Source organism: Semicossyphus pulcher, unplaced genomic scaffold (genome assembly GCF_022749685.1).
Source record: "Semicossyphus pulcher isolate SPU_LCO1_2020_fin unplaced genomic scaffold, fSemPul1.0.p SCAF_14, whole genome shotgun sequence".
NCBI classification, from domain to species: domain Eukaryota; kingdom Metazoa; phylum Chordata; class Actinopteri; order Labriformes; family Labridae; genus Semicossyphus; species Semicossyphus pulcher.
This window is the reverse complement of record NW_027211648.1, coordinates 24,141,981-24,159,073: the sequence shown is the minus strand read 5'-3', so window position 1 is coordinate 24,159,073 and position 17,093 is coordinate 24,141,981. Positions and strand designations below refer to the sequence as shown.

At 39.9% G+C, this 17,093-nt stretch overlaps 1 protein-coding gene across 1 annotated transcript; it reads left to right on the top strand.

The window, feature by feature from the left end:
• Positions 1-7,623: 7,623 nt before the first annotated feature.
• LOC138590752 (uncharacterized) lies at positions 7,624-17,007 on the top strand. The gene is made up of 7 exons (XM_069661111.1): positions 7,624-7,657; positions 7,794-7,874; positions 11,413-11,612; positions 11,954-12,108; positions 13,943-14,406; positions 15,382-15,590; positions 16,021-17,007. The coding sequence occupies exons 1-7, from the start codon at positions 7,624-7,626 to the stop codon at positions 16,213-16,215; spliced, it is 1,338 nt and encodes a 445-aa protein (XP_069517212.1). The 3' UTR covers positions 16,216-17,007.
• Positions 17,008-17,093: the final 86 nt, after the last annotated feature.

Sequence of the window (17,093 nt, the reverse complement as noted above, 5' to 3'; positions counted from 1 at the left end):
TTTGATGAAACAACAGGATACACATGATTACACTCAGGATGTCATTTGAGTTCATTAAATAATCAATACTTTAACTTACTATATCACACGTTGTTCTGTCTTCATCAGCCTGAGAATGTCACATGCCCATCATCCCTAATCTTCTTTTACTCACATCTCTTTGATACAGCAGACACACACACACATACACACATACACACATAGAAAGGGGTTTTACACTCCCATCCAGACTAAACTTACATTGAGTGGTCTTATTTATCATTAGCTTACAACATGAACAACGTAATACAATGGTGAACACATGAGACACGTTTCTTCAATAGTTAAGAATCAATTCTTAGCAAAGGCATGATCATATTGACAAACACATGGTCATAGCTGAAAAGTCATGTTGATCACAGGAATTTCTCTCACAAAACCTACAAGAATTATCAATTGTTGCCAAACCCTACTGGGTCTGATTTAATACAAATAAAGCAGACAGAATAACATAACATATAACGTAATCACTGGTCTCAGAACACAATCTTACACTAGCTGCTAGAAATCTGACAAAGACGTGACAGGAATCACAATGAAATGGAAAAGTATCCTAAAATCTCTTTCATCCCAAAGAAAGATGTAGTACTCTCTGAAAATGAAATAAAGAAAACTAAATGGAATGACACTGATAAACGCTGATAAACTCTGTGGCAGGTGAGTGATGACTTAATGTCAGCTTTACTGTCAGACTTTAGGGAAGTATACCAAAACAACGACCCGGAGGCCCAATGCTGAATGGAGTTTGCATTGGTTTGTTAGCTTTGAGACCTAATGAAAAGAAGAGATGCCTCTTTAAAAAATCGACTGAATACTGATCATTTAATCTAACCGCTAATCACTGCGATACAGTGGTATGTGTTGACGCCTTTTAGCACTTCACTTACTTTATCCTCTTTGTTCCCTATGGAACATAAGGCTGTGACTATCTGCATTTTTAGTATGGTACAAATATACTGTAGATCTGAGTTCTGTCAGGCATCAGCGGACGCCTTTCTGAACTCTCTAACAGTCAAAACTATTGTCGAAAATGAAAGGCAGGTATGTGATAATTCTTTCACACTTGAGGAGGTTAAGAATGCAATTTATCTTTTGAAAAACAATAAATCATCCTGTACTGATGGACTAGTTTCAGAGTTTTACAAGTCTTTTGCTGATGAACTGGCTCCTTTTTTATCTGAAGTCTTTTTAGAAAGCTATAAGCTATAATGATAATTGGCAGCCAATATCTTTGCTCAACAATGATTACAAGATATATGCTCTAATATTGGCCAAGAGACTTAAGATGGTTTTGGACTTATCATTGAAGAAACGCAGTCAGGGTTCATGCCCAAAAGACACATAATAAACAACATTAGGCTAGTAATGGACATTTTGGATTACTCCAATTAATGACAATGGCTTTATTTAATTTTTAGACTTCTACAAGGCCTTCAATACAGTGGAGCATCAGTTTAATTTACAATCTTCACAATCAAAGAAATTTGGCTTTGGTAAATATTTCTTTTCAGCTATAAAAACACTTTATATTAATAGTAATAGTTCCATTTTAGAGTGGCCTTTTATTGTGGCCAGCCTAAGGCACACCGTTGCAATCAGCATCTTGATATACCACACCTGTGAGGTGGATGGATTATCTTGGCAAAGGAGAAGTGCTCACTAACACAGATTTAGACACATTTGTGAACAATATTTAGGCCTTTTGTGTACATAGACAAATTCTTAGATCTTTGAGTTCAGCTCATGAAAAATGGGAGCAAAAACAAAAGTGTTGCGTTTATATTTTTGTTCAGTTTAGATACTGATGTGAATTGTAGTTTTTGTAAAGAATTCCCTGAAACTGTTGTGCATCTATTTTGTATTGCCCTATACTGTTAAGCTGTTCTGGCAAAAACTTTGTGGCTTCATTCAGGATACAATTGATGGACATTTTGCTTTGTATTGGAAGAATGTATTGTTTGGTCGCGTGGTAAATTATACCCAAAATAACTCCTGTGTGTACATGATAGATCTTATCATTATAATGGCCAAATTTCACATGCATAAATACAAATTCACAGGTAAAAAGCCATGCTTCATTGCCTTCTGTAACAAGTTCTAGCAATACATCCAGTCAATTAAAAAGTCTGAGAAACCAAAAGCTATTAAAACTGTTTCAACTTGTAATACTTCAAAAATATTTACATAGACTGTGACCCCCCCAGCATAATCTGTGATATTTTTGGTGTCTTTGTTTTTTGTTTGTTATGTCCTTTACTTTCTCTTTTAATTATTTTGCTTTAAAGGCAGATAATATATACTTTCATAATGTCTGTATACTTTCCTGTACGTTAATTGTTGGTCCCTGTATTGTATACAGATACACTTGTAAATGTTTGTTTTTTTTGTTATAAATAAAGTTCTAAAAAATAAATTAAACAAATTTTTTTTAAAAAGAGCACGCCACACAGGCCCGCTGCTCCAGGAGACTGCGGCACAAACAAACTTAATATCACTAGGCAGCAGGGAGCTAAAGAGAGAAGGGGCAGTTTACAGCAACTTACCACGAGGAAGCCAAGACCGCACCCAGGAGAGTCTCCCGCAGAGCCTCCCCCTGCCGCTAAACCTGGTACAGTGCCAACAGCGGCCGGGAATGAAACAACCTCTGGCTACATCACCAATAAACAGAGTGCCGGTAGACCTGGCACAATGCCAACAGACACGTCACCTAGACACGTGAAACCGTTTTGTCCTTGCTTTTAGTCAGTTGTTTTAAGCTTTCAGCTATTTTGTTGAATATTCTTGGGACAAATGCAATGACTACATTTATATTGAATGTGCTTTGGGCCAGAGCTGTTGTTATTGAATTAACGAACTTGCAAAGAAGCTCTAATGTCTAATGGGCGGGGGGCTTTTAAGATCATCTAGTACTGGGTCTGGGCGAGATACACGGCGGCGCTGCATACAACTGATGCTTAACAATAATTGTTTATCTGGTTGTCATTGACGCTGTGACGTAGTTTATTTTTTGCTTCAAACTTAAGGCACATTTGCTGAATTACAAGTCTGTAAAGCCAGCAACTCAGACGCGCCCTCTCTCTCTTTCTCTCTCTGTTCATGACTCATCTCGAATTTTCTGTTAAGGTTCTAGCAAGCTCAACTTTTAAGCTAGCGGAAATATATTGATATATGGTCAACTAGAGATTCAGAGGAATCCTAACCCTAACCCGTAAACAGGCATGTAATAATAGCTTACCTGCAGAGGGTCTAAATATTGCATCAAAGTCGCGATTCTCTATTCCTGATTGATTCCCAATGCCGTATCATGTGTCCGGTCCGCTCTGTGGACTGGATGCTTTTTGCTTTCGGTTTCTATTTTGTGTAAGGCAAGGAAAGCACACTTCAGCAACAAGGCAATACAAAGTGCTTTACACAGAACAACAAAAGCAAAGAAACACATCATAAAATAAGACATTAAAAAGCAAAGTGAAGATAAAATAAAACAGCTAAAACAGCTAAAACAGAAGCCAAATATAAAAAATTAAGTTACGGTTATAAGTTATAAGCTACAGTGCAGATATAAATAATTAGAACAGTTATTAATACATTATTTAAATAGTAATATTAAATATATTTATAAATATAATATTGATATTAAAATAGTTTCATAAATGGCAGCTGTGAACAGGTGAGTCCTCAGCCTGGATTTAAAAGAAGTCAGTGTTTCAGGAGACCTGCATTTCTCTGGGAGTTTGTTCCAGATATATGGAGCATAAAACTGAATTTTGCTTCTCCATGTTTGGCTCTGACTCTGGGGACAGAAAGCAGACCTGTCCCTGACAACCTGAGTGGTCGGGATGGTTCGCACTGTTTCAGTAGATCACACATGTATTTTGGCCCTAAGCTATTCAGCGCTTTGTAAACCAGTCGTAGTATTTTGAAGTATATTCTCAGACAGACAGGGAGCCAGTGTAAAGACCTCAGAACTGGAGTGATGTGATCTACTTTCTTGCTCTTAGTGAAGACTGGAGCAGCAGTGTTCTGAATCAGCTGCAGTTGTCTGACTGATTTTTTAGGGAGACCTGTAAAGACACTGTTACAGTAATCGAGTCGAATGATGAGTCCCTTAATCCTAGATATATTCTTGGAGTGAAAGTAGGCCAACTTTGTAATTGTTTTAATGTGGCTTTGAAAATTCAGGTCTGGTCCATGACTACACCCGGATTTCTGGCTTTGTCAGTGGTTTTCAACACTAATGATTGACGCTATGCGCTGAATTTAAATCGTTCGTCTTTAGCTCCAAATACAACTACCTCAGTTTTGTCTTTGTTTAACTGAAGAAAATTATGGCACATCCACTCTTTGATTTGTTCAATGCATTTAACTAGTGCTTGTATGGGGCCATGGTCCCCTGGCGACATTGTGATGTAGATCTGTGTTTCGTCTGCGTCGTTATGGTAACTAACTTTGTTGTTTTCCATAATCTGAGCCAGTGGAAGCATGTAGACACTAGTTTTCATCAAGCACTCTCGTTGTTGCATTAGCGTCATATCTGCTAAACCCTTAACTTTATACTCGCTTAGCCGTTAGCTTAGCAGCTAGCTTAATCAATTGAAATGTCTTCTCCTTCTCCCTCCTGCTCTCCTGATCTGCCCTGTTCGGTGTGTCAGATGTTTAGCTCTACCTCGACCTCCTTTACGGATAAGGGTACTTGTATGAAATGTAGCATTTTTGGAGCTATGGAGGCGAGGATCACGGAATTAGAGACGCGGCTCCGCACCTTGGAAAACCAAGCATCGCTAGCTGCTGTAGTCAGCAGCAAGCCCCCAGCCAATAGCCGGTGCGGGCCGACCTAGCGTAGCTTCTCCCCCGGCAACTCCCGAGCAGCCGGGATGCAGTGGCTGGGTTACTATCAGAAGGAAGCATTGCCGCAAGACGAAGCACACGGTTCACCACCAACCACTTCACGTTTCGAACAAGTTTTTCCCACTCAGCGACACACCCGCTGAGAGACCAACTCTGGTTATTGGCAGCTCCATAGTCAGAAACATGAAGTTAGCGAAGCCAGCAGCCATAGTGAAATGTATTCCTGGGGCCAGAGCGGGCGACATCGAGTCAAATTTAAAACTGCTGACAAAGGATAATCGTAAATTTGATAAGATTGTAATTCATGTCGGCGTTAATGACTCCCGGTTACGCCAATCGGAAGTCACTAAAATTAATGTTGAGTCGGTGTGTGCATTTGCAAAGACGATGTCGGACTCCATAGTTTTCTCTGGACCCCTGCCCAATCTGACGAGTGATGACATGTATAGCCGCATGTCATCATTCAACCGCTGGCTGTCGAGGTGGTGCCCAGCAAACGATGTGGGCTTCATAGATAACTGGCAGACATTCTGGGGAAAGTCTGGTCTGATCGGAAGAGACGGCATTCATCCCATTTTGGATGGTGCAGCTCTTTTGTCTCGTAATATGGCTAAGTTTGTTAGTCGTAAAACCTGACAAACCAGAGTTGAGACCAGGAGGCAGAGCTGTAGTCCTACACACTCCTCTGAGCTTCCCTGTGAGCAGTTTCCCAGCCACAATGTTAATGTTATAGAGACTGTGTCTGCCCCCCAACCCAGGCCTTTTATTATAGTTAATTCAAACTCAAATAAAAAAGGAGTAAATCAAAAAAATTTAATAAAAATTTAAACAACAACCGAAGTTATGCCAAAAAATATGAGAATTAAATGTGGTCTGTTAAATATCAGATCCCTGTCATCTAAAGCTCTATTAGTGAACGATCTGATATCAGATTATCATATTGATTTACTCTCTTTAACTGAGACTTGGCTGTGTCAGGAAGAATATGTCAGCTTAAATGAATCCACTCCTCCCAGTCATCTTAATACTCATATTCCTCGAGACACTGGTCGAGGTGGTGGAGTGGCAGCTATCTTCAGTTCTAGTCTTCTAATCAACCCTCGACCAAAACTTAGTTTCTCCTCTTTTGAAAGCCTTGTTCTGAGTTTTTCACACCCAGCTTGGAAAACTTTACAGCCTGTTTTATTTGTGATAGTATACCGCCCTCCTGGCGCATACTCTGATTTTCTAACTGAATTCTCAGAGTTTTTATCAGATTTAGTCCTGAGTTCAGATAAAATAATTATTGTAGGGGACTTCAATATTCATGTAGATGTTGACAATGATAGTCTTAGCATGGCATTTATGTCCCTTTTAGACTCTATTGGTTTCACTCAAAGTGTAAACCAGCCTACTCACCGCTTTAACCACACCCTCAACCTTGTTCTAGCTTATGGCCTTGAAACCGAAAACTTAATTGTCTTCCCACAAAATCCTCTTCTATCAGATCACTATTTAGTAACATTCGATGTCCTATTAACCGACTACTCTCCAGTTAACAAAAATGTACTCACAAGATGTTTGTCTGATAGGACTGTAGCTAAATTTAAGGAAACAATTCCAGCTGCTTTTAATTCTTTACCACATCTGTTTACTACAGAAAGCTCTTATGCTAATGTTAGTCCCTCTCAGCTTGATCAGTTTGTTGATAGTACTGCAGGTTTGCTGAGAAATACTCTAGACTCGATTGCCCCCTTAAAAAAGAAGATTATTAAACGACAGAGGCTAGCTCCATGGTATGACTCAGAAACTCGTAACTTGAAGCAATTGTCGCGTAAATTTGAAAGAATGTGGCGATCCACCAAAACAGAAGAGTCTCGTTTACTCTGGCAAAATAGTCTTAATAAATACAGGAAGGCCCTACGGCATGCTCAAGGTGTCTACTACTCCTCCCTCATAGGAGAAATTAAAAACAATCCCAGGTACCTTTTCAGCACTGTAGCCAGGCTGACAGACAGTCACAGCTCCACTGAGCCAAGTATTCCTATAGGCCTCAGCAGTGACGATTTCATGAGCTTCTTTAATGACAAAATCCTAAAGATTAGAGACAAAATTTGTAACCTCCTGCCATTAACTGGTGCAGATGTATCTTTGGAAACTGCTCAAAAACCTGATGTTTACCTTGACTGTTTTTCTCCAATTGACCTTCCTGAGCTAAATTCTATGATATCTTTGTCTAAACCATCAACCTGTCTTTTAGACCCGATTCCAACCAAACTGCTTAAGGAAGTCTTTCCCTCAATTAGCACTTCTTTACTAGATACAGGGTTCGTACGAGTGCTTGAAATCCTTGAAAGTGCTTGAATTTTAATGTTGTGTTTTCAAGGTTTGAAAAATGCTTGAATTTTGGGTCTAAGTGCTTGTAAATGCTTGAAATTGTAAACATATTCACAATTAACAGCAATCTGACTCAACCGATCGATTAAATGGAGAGAAATAAAATAGTCAAATGTTAAAAAAATAAAAATAAAACATAACCGCTCTCTCTGATGGGCTTGCGTGTGTGACAAGCTGATTTGTTGTAATGTGTGACGTGACGTCGCCCCCAAGAGGACAGTGCGTAGACCAACATGCCGGGAGGCTGTCGATTCAATGAACGTTGGCTGGAACACGATAAATATACAACTATGGATAACACATGGAGCAAACCCACACGTAGCCTGCTGCAAAGTCTGCAAAAAAGAGATCAGACTTTTCGCTATGGGAGAGTCGGCACTCTCCAGTCATATGAAAGGTAAGTTACACAGGTGTACCAGCTACCACGTTAGCCCTACATGTTAATTAGCCTATTATTTGTTTATGCTAACCGCCTGTTTATGCTACATGCTAGGCATGTGTGATGTAGAAGCACTGTGCCATATAACCTGTAGGCGGTGTGATGATACCCAGCAGCCGTACCGCTGTCACCCGCGGGGTGTTTGTAGCTCGGGGCCGGTTATCGCATGACCGCGGTAGGTGACAAGTCTCGTCTAAAAATACCGCGTCGTGCCTGAGCCGGCGACCGCGGAGTGGGAGGCTCCCGCTGGATACGCAGGCACGACACGGTGTTTCTCATCGAGACCCGTCACAGACCGACCGCGCTCATGCGGTGACCGGCCCCGAGCTACAAACACCCCGCGAGTGACAGCAGTGCAGCCGCTGCTTGTGTCTAATCATTGAAGGCTTATTAATAGCAATAACAATAACAATATCAATTTTAACAGAAGAAAAGATATGAAAAAAAAAAAAAAAATCTCTTCAGAAAAGCATTAGGCTGATGTGCCCTGTTAAGGTCTTAAAATGATATGACTACAGCTGATATAATTTGGCCCACCCAATGCAAATCTTCATGCCTCTCTTACTGTATGTCTTAATGTGTGGTTACACATACACACAATATTTTCAACATCTTACTGATACCTGGGAGTAGGTTTTGGAAATGTTTACATTATGCAATTTACAACTGCTTACAGTACTTGAAAAGTTTGAAAATTGACCTTGAAAGTCCTTGAAAAGTACTTGAATTTGACCATTAAAAAAGTGTACGAACCCTGTAGATATGATCAATATGTCTTTATTGACGGGCTATGTACCCCAGTCTTTTAAACTAGCTGTAATTAAGCCACTTCTTAAAAAGCCTACCCTTGATTTAGGCACCTTAGCTAACTATAGACCTATATCTAACCTTCCTTTTATCTCAAAGATCCTTGAGAAAGCAGTCGCTAATCAATTATGTGACTTTCTTCATGACAACAGTTTATTTGAGGACTTTCAGTCAGGATTTAGAGTCCACCATAGCACTGAGACAGCACTTGTGCGAGTTTCAAATGATCTACTTACTGCTTCAGACAGAGGACTTCTCTCTGTACTCGTCCTGTTGGATCTTAGTGCCACTTTCGACACGATAGACCATCACATCCTGTTACAGAGATTAGAACATTTAATTGGCATTACAGGATCTGCACTAAGTTGGTTTAAATCTTATCTATCAGATCGATCTCAGTTTGTTAATGTTCATGATGTGTCCTCTATGCAAACCAAAGTTAGTCATGGAGTTCCACAAGGTTCTGTGCTCTGACCGATTCTTTTCACCTTATATATGCTTCCTCTTGGTAATATCATGAGGAAACACTCCATTAATTTTCATTGTTATGCAGATGATACTCAATTATACTTATCTATGAAGCCAGACGAAACCAATCAGCTATCTAAACTAGAAGCATGCCTTAAGGACATAAAGATCTGGATGACTAGAAACTTTCTGCTACTTAATTCAGACAAAACTGAAGTTATTGTGCTCGGCCCAAAACACCTTAGAGATTCTTTCTCTAATGATATAGCTGCCCTAGATGGTATCAGCCTGGCATCCAGCACTACTGTTAGGAATCTGGGAGTTCTATTTGATCAGGATATGTCCTTCATCTCCCACATAAAACAAATATCAAGGACAGCCTTCTTTCATCTTCGCAACATAGCAAAAATCAGACACATCTGGTCTCAAAACGATGCAGAAAAACTAGTCCATGCATTCGTTACTTCCAGGTTGGATTATTGTAACTCGTTACTATCAGGCTGCCCTAATAAGTCACTAAAAACTCTGCAGCTGGTACAAAATGCTGCAGCACGTGTGCTGACAAGAACTAGGAAGAGAGATCACATCTCTCCTGTATTAGCCTCTCTGCACTGGCTTCCTGTAAAATCTAGAATAGAATTTAAAATCCTTCTTCTTACTTACAAAGCTCTTAATGGTCAGGCACCATCATATCTTAAAGAGCTCGTAGTGCCATATTACCCCTCTAGAACATTGCGCTCCCAGGATGCAGGCCTGCTTGTGGTACCTAAAGTCTGTAAGAGTAGTGTTGGAGGTAGAGCCTTCAATTACCAGGCCCCCCTCCTCTGGAACAATCTACCAGTCAAGGTCCGGGAGGCAGACACCCTCTCTTCTTTTAAGAGTAGACTTAAAACTTTCCTCTTTGACAAAGCTTATAGCTAGGGCTGGCTCAGGCTTGGACTAGCCCATAGTTACGCTGCTATAGGTTTAGACTGCCGGGGGATCTGACACACCAAGCTTCTCTCTCTCTCTCTCTCTCTCTCTCTCTCTGTCATATTAATGCAGCTCATTAACTCTGTATCTTCTGGTCCCATTAACATTACTAACCACATATCTTCCCGGGAGTTCTTGTGCTCCCTTGTCTTGAAGGTTCCTGAGGATCGTTGCTGCAGACCACCTGCTGCTGTGGACCTGCTCGACTGCAACAACTACTAACATCAGCCTTCCCCATAGTATCATTATTGTTGCTGCTAATGCTAATAGTAGACCTGTTGAATTTTGTTACAATTACAATTACCTCAGCCTTTATCATTACTCTGCTTCTCTCGCTAATTTATTTATTTATTTATTTAGCCAATCTTCACCCTAATCTACCACTATTATTGGCATTGTAACCATAAGTATGTGTCTGTTGTTCATGTAACATATGTTGTTGTTGTAACAAGAACATATGTTGTTGTTGCTCTCTTTGCCTGTCTCTATCCTGCATCTCCTTCTATCCCATTTTCGGCCCATCCAGTCGAGGCAGATGGCTGTTCAACATGAGTCTGGTTCTGCTCGAGGTTTCTGCCTGTTAAAAGGAAGTTTTTCCTTGCCAATGTGACGAATTGCTAAGTGCTACTCATGGTGGATTCATGTTGGGCCTCTCTTTAAATGACTTAACAAAGAGTCGGTCTAGACCTGCTCTTTCTGTAAAGTGTCTCGAGATAACCCTGGTTATGATTTGGCGCTATACAAATAAAATTTGATTTGATTTGATTTAATGACGTCTTGTATAATGATGATGAAAAATTTGCCATTAGGACCTATGAAGTATTTTTTGGAAAAACACATTGTGGAAACCACCTCCTACATTGTATGTTATATTTGTTTTAAATATAGTGCATTACTGGACCTAGCTTATTTAAAGTCCCATACAGCTTGCTGATATCTTAGGCTGTGTTGATGATATTGACCATTGAATTTAAATAGAGGTTCGGCTTTTAAGCATTGAATATGGCCATAACTCTAGAATTGTTGATCCAATCATCATAAAAGCTGGACACAATGTTTAAAGAGTTCATTGAAGACTGGACACAAATTTTCATTGAAATCGATGAATAGGGGGTGGTTGAAACGACATCTGTCTAGCTGAAGACTGAGGTGGTCACCCACCCAACAACAGCATTTGTTTAGTTAGTATAAGTCAACAAAATTACAGTTATGCCTCGGTACCATTAGAGACATGGGTCGCAGTAGCTGTTATTCATTAGGACATGCAGTTTGTTTGTTGTTAATTCCTGTCTTTCACCAAAGGAAAGTTAAAAAGTGTGGTCCTGTTTTACTCAATAGGTTTTGGGGCATTGAGCTTGGGCCAAATATATGCAATCAATCCATTGTAAAGAGCTTTAAGTAGTACTAGAAAAGCGCTATTGAAATGCAGCCATTCATAATTCATTTCAATTTCATTTCAACTGCAGTGGTAAGCTGTGGCCAGACCAATGCGTTGAGAGGGCCCCAGTTCCTCCAGGAGCTTGTGCCGGCTGCAGAGAAGACCGCCCTTCTCTTTGAAATCTCCTACCTCTGCCTGGGCAGGTTCACTGATCTGGAGAAGCTCATCCGATCCAACGCCATGGAAGTTCGGATGTCTTTCAACACCTCAGAGGCACTGCTGTTGCAGGTAATTGAATCAAATTGTGCACAATGGCTGCTTGGGTGACTTTGGATGACATTGAGTGCGTGTCCATGCATATTAATTCTACCATATTATTTGGGACGCTTGAGTACTTCATGTTTGAGTTGGTGATTGTGAATGCCATGGCCAGTTTACTATGGGAGCTCATATCCCAATTATGTGAAAATCCCAATGTGCTGCGACAAATGCTAAACAAATTCTGCCACAGATATCTAAAAAACAAAACAAAGAGGCGAGGACTGTCCAGTTGGACTAAAAGGACTCATCTCATGTTTGATTTAAGATTATTTAAAAACCTCAACTGCTCTTTTCATTTCTTCCATTAGTGCATCGGCACCAGTGAAAACATGGTGAACATCCTGTTCCCTATGCTCAAGAAAGCTGTGGAGGTTGGACATGCCACAGTTGCCATCAGTTACCTTGGGAAAGCCAAGCAATGGATTCAAGACATCATCCATAAAGTGCAAGCCATGGTGGATGAGTAAGAAAAATATACTGATTCTAAGCCAGTCTGGAAATGATCAAAGGTCTTCTAACGTCTTAAACTGCATTGAAAGATATAAGCGTACATAGTCAAAATATTGGGAGCACTTTAACATACAGTATGGTGCTGAAAGAGTAGGGTAACAAGAAGTAGTAACGACTTAAACTTAAACTCATTATAGTAATGGTACGAAAATATTCAGGCATTATCTTGCAACATGCAGAGGTTATTGTCATGAATGTTCCTAAGTGTCACAGTTGGCTGGACTACACCTCCCACAATGCACCCTAAAGTTTTATTAAACTTAGCATTAGTTATCCCAAGATGGTATCATTTCAACAACTTCTCATAGAAGGATCAAATAGATGGCATGGTTGTTAACCATACGTCCTTGCTTGGTTGGAAGAAGTATGTTGAGATGATGCGACCCTGAATTAGTCTTCTGATATACTCCATTTAAGGATATACTCTATAGTCCTGTGTATCTCAGTGGGTAGAGTGCTTGGCATTTTGACCATGGCACTAACATTGCCAGCGTTGGAGATTTAATTCCCCCTGGGCCACCCATGCTGAAAACTGTTTGCAGTCATTCCATTGTAAAGTGTTTTGAGCAATACTGGTACTGGAAAAGCACTATAGAAATACAAATTCAAGGATTTTGAACATAAAAATAAGTCCAGTGAGAGTTGATTGATGTTCAAAGTTGCTTGATGTTCATTGCAGAGTATAAAATATCTGCTGAGCCTGCGGTCAGTGAAAGTATGTGCTGTGACTCGTCTTCCTCCATGATGCGTCATAGGCGCCCCCACCACCTGCCTAGGCTGCACACATACTTGCAGACATATTAATGCAGAAAAATTAAAAACGTATCTTAAAACACGGATCCTACAATTGCTACTTAGACAGTAAATAACTCCAGTTGTAAAGAATATACAGAGTGATCACTTAACCATTTATTGGAATTATGAATCAATAATGTTAGAACGAACATGCCGGTTACACTTCCATATTAGGCTAATACCTATAGAAATAATAGATGTGCACCTCAACTTTAACTTTGGTTTTAAACCAGGAACACTACAGATTATGGAATATTATTGAATGCTCTCAAAACTATAACATACACATCAAAACAAAAGTGGGGATCCCCTAAGATACAACAATTAGTCCGGGTCCTTACAATGAATGATGATCAGTAATTGGAAGGATGGAAACTTTTCCTATGGACCGCAAAACGTTAGGCAACGGTTCACAGCTACTTGGCTTTTAGCAAACATGACCCAGCAGATGAGGAAAAACTGGACACTGGTCCTCTGACCAACGCATCCGAATAATAAATATACACAGAAGATATTTTATTTGAAAGGACTCCAATGTATCTAGCTAATCCCTGTCTAAAACAGAAGGGGAATCCAGACTGTCCTCTATTCTCTCCACCGAGGCGACGCTTGGCCCTTTTCTTCACCCGAACTCTTCTCCTTTGCACTTTGCCCAAATAAAACAAGGGTTACAAATGATCATGATTAGGGAGGAAATGATCATGCTGTCCTTCAGGGATACCACCATTATAACTTCACAAAGCCATTGACAGTGCCATACGATTACATTGGGTCATGTCAGCATATGACCACACAGGGGGAACTGTAGTAGTGATTCTGACGTACATGCTGTAACCTATAAGCACAGCTAACTTTTTTCATCAACATCACAAAATTGTCCCAAAACAAGGCTTCCGAACATTTTATGTTTCGCTAAAACTGTGCAACATGAATGAAATTATTCCAATGCTATGGACTCAATTTCACAACCTGACCTGTTTTCCACAACACAGGTATGGGAAACTCACCCGGGGTGTTGCCAGTACCACCAGTAACGTATTCGCAACCAAAGACCAAACTGGTGCTAAGAATAAAAAACTGACCAATGAGTTAAAGGCTCTGCAGGAAAAAGTGGCATATTACGACAGCATTGTGAAGCAAAAGGAGTCAGAGTTGGCTCGGAATGAAGCGGCCATTGAAGCTGCTACTCAGGAGCTTCAAAACATCATTTGTGACATCGCGAGCAGAAACAGGAAGTTTGGTATCTTAGCTGCTGTGGTCCCTTTCCTTGGCTTGATAATCGATGCAGTCCAGAAGTCCATCAACAGTGATGATGACAGCCGTCGCCTGGAGATGGCCCGGGAAAAGTTAAACGACTTGCGAGGGAGGAGATCTGTACTGTGTAGTGACATGGGCCAGGCTCAAACTAATCGGATGCATTGGCAGTTTGAGGTCACAAAGGGATCGTTTGAACTTGGTAAGAGTCAATGCTTGTGCTTTTTCCTGTGGGAGCTAGTTGCTGTTGCCAGATTTAAAGGGAGGAGGGGTGGGTTACCGTCATTCACAGAAAAGATTTTAAATGCACCCTGATAGGATGCCCGAATAGTTTGACATCTTAGTTTTAGGATCCTGTTTTAATCATCTACTCTAGATCTAGTTTTATATAGTGGTCTTAGCCTAGCCCTGATTACTTTAAGACTAAGGATATCTGTGTGTCTGATCACAAAGCTGTTTTATTCAGAATGGTTTTATCCCTGCCACTTTTTACTAACAACGCATCTGTACGCTGCCGTGTTTTTAACCCAATGTGTGCTTGAAATTTTTCAGAGTCTTTTATTCATCTTTTAAAAATTGTATTCCACTTTATTCTCGCTTTTCCATCTTTTAATTGCTTTGATCTCATTTTGTTGCTTCATGGATTTTATTTCTTTTTATTGCTTTTATTGCTTTTACCACTTTTATTTATTTTTATTGCATTATTTCCTTTCTTTTATTTCTTACAGTTATTTTATTTTTATTTTTTTTATTACTTTTATTACGGCTTGTGCTTTGCTTGTTTTTGTGATTTGCTGGTTTTCTGCCTTGCTTTGCTTGGTTGTCAAAGCACTTTGTAAACTCTTGTTTTTAAAGGTGCTATGTAAATAAATGTATTATTATTAGTATTAATAAAGCTGACAGTTATATTTAAAAAGGGCTAAATTAATCTATCATATCTAGAATGTGTTAATGTGGAAAGCCACAATTTCCAGTGGATCATTTCAGTTTTTGAGCTTTGTGTGACATTAGTATTGTGCATGACTTGACAGGCCAAGGTGGCTAATGTTGCCTAGCTTCTATGTCTAGCCAGTCCACTACAGAAATGCTTTTTACATTACACATTCAGCAGTAACTTGTGCACATTTTTTGTCTGGTGAGCCCAACTAAGGCAACTTTCCTTTTCATTCCTTTGTAGGCGTTGTTCCTGACCCGGTCCACCTTCCTGAGGTCCAGCAAAACCTCAGCAGGATCCAGGATATTCTCATGCAGCTCAAGAGCTTCTGGGAGAAGATTGATAAGCTGGTGAATGACCTGCAGCAGAAGACTTTCGCTGGGGAAGAAATGGTCCATTTCCTCAATGACTTCAAGGACGAGTTCTTGAAATCCATTGAATTAGCCACAGAGGTATTAAAGTAAAATATATGGTTTCTTTCAGCTGATAGCCGGATGATTATTTCCCAGCAGGCAAAGAATATTTCTGGGCCATTAAAACAATACGTTTTGTATTGTTTGATAAAAGCTTTTAAAAAGTGAACAACGTTGCCTCCTAACAGATAGTTTGAAAATGCTTCTGGAACCCTACATATAAACGGTATCAAAACTACATGACTTGAGCAACATTTGTATAATGTTCTAGAAATGTCTTTGGTACTAGCTGAGTTGGCTTGAGAGACGACTATGATGTAAAACTTCAGTTCATGGGAGTCATAGGGCAAACCATCCTTACGTGTTATTGTTTAGTGTTGATAATTCACGATTAAGTATATTTAGAATTAAATTGTTCATGACATTTCAAACACTGACTGATTCTTGTTCTTTCTGGATTGATCTGCAGGCTTGGAGTAGCTTTAGAGTTGGCTGCATCAAAGTCAACGACATGTTCGCACTGAAAAACAAGGATGCCTACAAGTTCCTAGAGACCAGTCCATCTACTCTGACAGCTGAGCAGTGGCAGCAACAATATGATACCCTGAAAGCCCGCCTGGAGAACCTCAACACCCCCCAAACCTCCTGCCTTATGTTCCAATGACAAGAAGGAGCCTGCTGACTGAAAGACGTTTGCCTCCCTGGTTACCTTACTTTGTAAATATGGTATTATATCAACTTAAGTGGAGCTACAGTGATATACACTATAAATATGCATACAGTAAACATGATGTGTCATAGATAATAATAATGATAAAAATAGCTTTAGTTATATAGCATCTTTAAAAACAAAAGTTTACAAAGTACTTTGACTGACAAAGCAAAGGCAGGAACTCAGGAAGATTACAGGACATACAACAATGAGGCCAAACAGAGCGTAGTCTAGACAATTCAAGAAAAGGCAAGAACTCAATGCAAACACAAAATGTCAACAAGAATAAGTGTAAATAAATAAGATAAATAAATAAAATTAGAGCAGTAAAGGACAGCAAGAATAGGAAAAGATAAATGGATTGAAAGCATTTTTTAAATGCATTTAAAAAGGTGACATCACATCAAAGCAAGTCTGTAAAAGTGATTTAAAAGAAGTCAATGTCTGCTTCTAAAGTCTCTTAAATTGCATCCATGCTTCCTTCACTTGCGTCTTTCACTTGCATCTTAGTCCCTCCCACCAGAGAGGCATGGAGAGACACAAGGAAACCAAGAGAGGAGAGAGGAAACGAGGGAATATCTTTTGAGAGACATGGGACGTCCTTTCCCCTGAAGCTTGACGTGCAGCAACGTCTATTTGTGATGACAGCGTCAGCTGATTACCGCTGGATCAGTTGTCAGTCGTCTTTAACAGCTGATTTTTTCTGCTGAGATGTACTCTGTATTCATTCTAATAAAACACACAGTAACAGTGTTTTCTCTCTGTGTCCTGTTACATGTTTAACAAACACCTGCACATGAAGAACAGGCTGCACTCTGTGTTCCTGCTGC